The 6,000-nt window shown below is 61.3% G+C and overlaps 1 protein-coding gene across 1 annotated transcript in view; it reads right to left on the reverse strand.

Moving 5' to 3' along the window:
* WNT3A (Wnt family member 3A) overlaps nt 1-1,061 on the reverse strand; it is a 46,272-nt gene extending 45,211 nt beyond the window's left edge. Inside the window, 1 exon segment of the mRNA XM_029078073.1 lies at nt 991-1,061. Within this exon segment, the coding sequence (XP_028933906.1) occupies nt 991-1,061 (71 nt within the window).
* Nucleotides 1,062-6,000: the final 4,939 nt, after the last annotated feature.

Raw genomic sequence — 6,000 nt, forward strand, 5'->3', positions numbered from 1 at the left:
AACCCCACGCTCCGCGACACGCTGTGTCGACCCGGAGCACCTCCGCGGCCTCGATTTCGACCGCCCCCGATACAACGCGCCCCCGTTTCGATCCGCTGCAGCCAGCGGGGAAGGGAAGAGACAGGTAACTTGTGGCCAGAGCAGGCGTCCAACCCATTCCCCCCCTCCCGCCCCCTCCCCCAAATAGAGAAATATCACGGGGGGAGGGAAGGAAAAGAAACCCCACCGGTCCCTCTCCCTCGCCCCCCCCCGACCCAAAATTAGAGAAATGCGGCGGGGGTCGGAGAGGGGGTGGAAGGGAAATAGAAAATAATTGGCAGCTGACCTTCCCGTCCCCTCCCACGCCCCTCAGCCCCCCGGGACGAGGATCTCTCGGGGACACGACCCCCACCCCAATTCCCTCCCCGTCCCCCGAGTTCTCCCGGGGACACGATCCCCCCTCCTCAATTATTCCAGGGACACGACCCCCCCTTCTGAATTTTCCCAGAGATAAGACCCCCCCACCCCAGTTTCCCAGCCTGGACCCCCCCAATTTCCCACCCTAATTTATCCCTATTCCCACCCCCCATTTTCCCACCCTAATTTATCCCTATCTTCCCCCGCATTTATCCCATTTATCTCCGCTTTCCCCTCCTGATTTCTTCGCCCCCCCCCATCCCAGGGCAGGTCCCCCCTGATTTTTCCGGGGGAGACGACCCCCCACTCCCCCCAATTTTCCCGGACCCCCGCCCTCCCTTCCAGAATTTCCTCGGGAATAGGTCCTTCTTCCCAACTCCGCTTCCCGGGGCGCCCCTAATTTCTCCCCCCCTCCCCAAATCCCGATCCCCGTCACGGCTTGATCCCGCCCCTCGCCCCCCGCCCTCGGGGGACCCGGGCCCAGGAGTGGAGGGGTGGCTCCCAGGGGGGTGGGGGCAACGGGTGGGGGGGGAGGGGGGGAGAGGGAAAAGGGGGGAAGGGGGGGTGGTCGGGGTTGGGGGGGCGGGTACTCACCACCAGATCGGGTAACTAGCTATCGCCGGCTTCAGTCCGCAGAGCAGAAAGAAATATCCAAACGAAGCCATTTCCGAACCCCCCCCCCCCAAGCAGCACCCCCTTCCCTCCCCCCCCGGAGAAAAATGTAGGAAGTATTTGGGCTTATTTTGAAAAAAAACACCCCCCCCAAAATCCAACCCCTCCTCGCCCCCCCCAAAAAAAACCCAAAACAACAACAACAAAATCCCCTTGGATCCAAGAGAGGGAAAGTTGAAAAAAAGGGAAAAGCACAATCCCCTTTAAAAAAAAAAAGACAACCCCCCCCCCAAAAAAACACCCAAAAAACAAAACCAACCTGTCCCTCGGGCGGGGGCTGGGGGGAGGGGAGCGCCCTGTTCCGAGGGAATCGGATAAAACGCTCCCAACGAGGCCCAGGTGGAACCCAGGTCCCCTTCCCTCCCCCCGCCCCCCCCCAAAAAAAGAAAAATAATCAGCAAAACCCAAGGGCCCCCAAAACCCTCCCTTAAGTGGGGAGAGGGGCGAGGTGGGGGGAACAAAAATCTTCGAAAAAGCAAGGTCTTCGAGGGAGCTTCGTCGGGAGGGAAGGGTCCGACGAGGCCCGGTGGCCGAGGGCAGAGGAGAGCGGGTCTGGACGGCTGGGGTGTCAATCCCGGAGGGCGTCCGGGCGGAGGGAGCCGGGGGGGGGATGATAGCGTTTTAATAGTTCTCAGGGAGCCGGTGTCGCTCGGAGCCGGAGTCGGTGCGGCTTAGAGGGGGAAGGCGCTTTAAATAGAGCGATAGATCCCCTGCGGGTTTTCGTAGCTATAACAACCTACTTCGAGTTTCCCTCCTCAGGTCGAAGCTGCGAAAATGCAGAGCGGGAGGCGACGCAGAGACGCGCAGAGACGCGGGGAGAGACGGAGGGGGGGAGAGATGGAGAGACAAGGAGGGGGGAGAGACGGAGGGACGGGGGGGGGGGACAGAGAGATAGAGAGACGACAGAGAGACAAGGAGGGGCAGAGACGGGACAGAGAGGGAGACAGAGGGACAGGGGGAGACAGAGACAGAGAGGAGGAGACAGAGAGACAGGGGGAGACAGAGAGGGAGAGACAGAGAGATAAGGAGGGGCAGAGACGGGACGGAGAGGAAGACAGAGAGGGAGAGACACCGAGACGGAGAAGGGGAGACAGAGAGATAAGGAGGGGCAGAGACGGGACGGAGAGGGAGAGACAGAGGGAGACAGAGACAGAGAGGAGGAGTCAGAGAGACAGGGGGAGACAGAGAGGGAGAGACAGAGATAAGGAGGGGCAGAGACGGGAAGGAGAGGGAGACAGGGAGAGACGCCGAGACGGAGATGGGGAGACAGAGAGATGCGGAGGGGCAGAGACGGGACGGAGAGGGAGAGACAGAGGGACGGGGGAGATGGGGGGAGACAGAGAGATAGGCCGAGACAAGGGGGAGACAGAGAGGGAGAGACAGAGAGACAAGGAGGGGCAGAGACGGGGCGGAGAGGGACAGAGACCGGATGGAGAGGGAGACAGAGGGACAGGGGGAGATAGAGGGGGAGACAGAGAGATAGAGAGGGAGAGACACCGAGACAGAGGAGGGAGACAGAGAGACGGGGGGAGACAGAGAGGGAGCGACAGAGAGACAAGGAGGGGCAGAGACGGGACTGAGAGGGAGAGAGAGATGCGGAGGGGGGAGAGACAGAGATGCGGAGGGGCAGAGACGCAAGGGGAGACAGAGAGACGCGGAGGGGGAGAGACAGAGAGACGCAGAAGGGCAGAGACGGGGGGAGACAGAGAGACAGACAGGGAGAGACAAGGAGACGGGGGAGACAGCGAGACGCGGAGGGGAGAGACGGGAAAGAGAGAGGGAGAGACAGAGAGGTGGAGACAGAGAGACAGATAGGGAGAGACAGCGAGACGGGAGAGACAGAGAGGGAGACAGGAGAGACGGAGAAGGGGAGACAGCGAGACGGGGAGGGGCAGAGACTGGATTGAGAAGGGGAGACAGAGAGACAGAGAGGGGAGGGGAGAGACAGCGAGAAGCAGAGTGGCAGAGACTTAGAGACGGAACAGAGAGAGAGGGAGAGACAGAGAGATAGAGGGGCAGAGACAGCGAGAGACAGAGACAGCGAGACAGAGAGGGGCAGAGACGGAGAGACGGTACAGAGAGATGCAGAGGGGCAGAGACGGCGAGACTCAGAGACAGACAGAGGCAGCGAGACCCAGAGGGGCAAGAGGGGGTATTTAAGTGGAGACACACGTCTCGTCTCCCAGAGATCTCCGGAGAGATTTAGAGACTGCGAGAGGCAGAGAGAAAATCAGAGACAGTGGGGCGGGGGTCAGACCCAAGGTGAAGGGGAGGCAGAGACCCCCCCACCCCCGACCCCCAGAGTTAGAGATCGAGAGACCTGGGGGACTGATCGGGGGGAGACAGAGACAATGAGCGACGGAATTGGAGGCGTCGTAAACGTAGTCGCCCAGGCAGAGACGGCGAGACCCCGAGAGGCAGAGACGGAGAGAGACACGGAGAGTGAAGAGTCAGAGAATTAACACCCGGAGCCTGAATTAGAGACAGAGACAGATCCAGAGAGTTAAAGACAGTGAGTCACAGGGCCTGGATTAAAGGCAGAGAGGCGCAGAGACTCCGAGAGTTAGAGACAGAGAGGGTTAGAGACACAGAGACAGAGACACTGGCAGAGACAACCGTCCCCCACGAGACACCGGCCTTGGATTAAAGGGGTCGAGGCGCAGAGACACCGAGAGTTAGAGACAAGGGAGAGATCGAGTCTCTCAGGGGCATGGGAGAGGCAGAGACTGAAAAGGGCCCAGAGACGGTCGGGAGGAAGGAGAGACAGAGGGACGGGGAGGAGAGACGGGGAGATGTCCCGGGGGCGATTGGTGGGGGGGGGGGGTCTCTCGGGGGTCTCTATCTCCCTACGTCTCTCTGTCTCTGTCTCGGTCCCGTTTCATCGGTTTTCGAGTCCAACGGGTCCAGACAGGGGGATCCATTGTTACCTGGGCGACGCCCCTTCCCCATTTAACCCAGAAAGACCCGACCCCCAGAGCGGGGGAAGCCCCCCCTTTGACCCTAGCCCCCCCAGCGAAATCTCCCGTAATTGTGGGAGGGGGCGGGCGGGCTCAGTGTCCCAGCTCCGGACAGGATTTTCCCCTGGAAACATCTGGTTCCCGCCCCCCCAACCCCCTTCCCTATTTACCCCTCCGGGACCAGGGAAGGGGAGGGCTGCAGAGACCCTCCCCCTCGCCCCCCTCTCCCGGCCTCCCAGGACTGGCTCCTGGAGACCCCTCCACGCCCCCCCAACAGCCCGGGCTGGGAGTGGGGGGTCCTTGCGGGGCCTGGGCGGGGGTGGGTGGGTGGGGGGACGCCTGGGTCCCCGGCTGGCTTGGACTTGCTTTCCACTTCGGTTGATTTCCAGGCCTGTCCTCCCCCCTCCCCACTTCTGCCGCCGCCCGGGATGGCCCAAGGGCACGGGTGGGGAGTGGGAGGGGGGCGTGTGCGGGAGACTGACTGCGCATGCCACCCTGGAGGGGGACACGCGTGTGTGGGGATGCGTGTGGGGGTCTGTGGGGGTGTGTCTGTGGGGGTGTGACTGCGCGGTTGTGCTCCCGTGAGTGGATCTCCATGGGCGTCAACGGGTGCACACGTGGTTTGCAGATGGGTGTCTTAGGTCTGTGGGTGCCCGGCCTGAGCCCCTCTTCATCCCGAGGCCGCGGACCATCCCCCTGGCCCCTTGGAGGAGCGAATAATAATAAAAATAATAATAACCGGGCTATTTGTTAAGTCTTTACTAGGTGCCAGGCGCGGGACCAAGCGCCGGGGTGGAGACGAGCAAACCGGGTTGGATACAGTCCCTGTCCCGCCTAGGACATGTCCCATGTCTCCATCCCCATTTGACAGAGGAGGGAACTAAGGCACAGAAGAAGTCAATCGACTTGCCCAGGGTCACACAGCGGACCAGTGGCGGAGCGAATAATCGTCAGGATAAGAATGATGATCATAATACTTGGGGTATTCGGTCGGCGCTCACTCCGTGCCAAGCTCTTCCCCAGGCCTTGCCCCTTTCTTGCCTCTCTCTCGCACCTCCGGTCACTCTCCCCCGATCCCTGCAGCTCTGCTGCAGTTCCTGCCCCTCTCCTGCCAGTTCCTGCACCGCTCCTGCATCTCCTGCGCCTCGCCTGCATCTCCTGCACCTCTCTTACAGTTCCTGCTCCTCTTCTGCAGGTCCTGCACTTCTTCCCCAGCTCCCGCTCCTCTCCCGCGACTTCTACTCCTCTCCCATAGTCCTTGCACTTCTCTTGCAGCTCCTGTGCTTCTCCCGCAGCTCCCGCACCCTTCCTGCAGTCCTTGCATCTCACAGCTCCTGGCTCTTTGCCCACAGCGCCTGCACTTCTGCAGCTTCTGCCCATCTTCGGCCATCCCTACCCCCTTTCTTCATTTTTCCTGCAGCTCCCACCCCCTTCTGCAGGTCTCGCACCTTCTCAGCATTTTCTCCTGCAGCTCCTGCGCCTCTCCCACCCTCCCTGCAACTCTCCTGCAGCTCCTGGGCCTCGCTTGCAGCCCCTCACCTCTCCTCCCTGCAGCAGGAAGTCTTTGGGGAGGCAGAGGAGGGCAGAGGCAAGGGAAACGCCTTGGCACTCTTGAAAGCGGGCAGGGGGAGTGGATTTGGTGGGCGAAGGTGACCCGGGTAGAGTGGTCCAGTTCCTGCTGCAGAATCCCCCGACCCCAGCCCCCTCCCCTCTTCCGGTCCCACCGTCCTGAAGCCTGGGCAGCTTTGGAAAGGGAAGTTGGGTTGTGGGACAATGGGACGGGATGCCAGAGCGGAGGGGGAAGAGGGAGAGGGCTCCAGGGAGAGAAAATCATCTTAAGGGCTTTCCTCCCCCTCCCCCTTCCCCCTTCCCCCCAGCCTCCCCGGCTCTCTCGGTGAAAATCTTCCCCAATTACAGCATTACTGGAAAGAACTGAGGCTTTGAGGGGCTTGGAGAGGGGATTTCTCTCTCTTTT

Source organism: Ornithorhynchus anatinus, chromosome 13 (assembly GCF_004115215.2).
Source record: "Ornithorhynchus anatinus isolate Pmale09 chromosome 13, mOrnAna1.pri.v4, whole genome shotgun sequence".
Taxonomy (NCBI): domain Eukaryota; kingdom Metazoa; phylum Chordata; class Mammalia; order Monotremata; family Ornithorhynchidae; genus Ornithorhynchus; species Ornithorhynchus anatinus.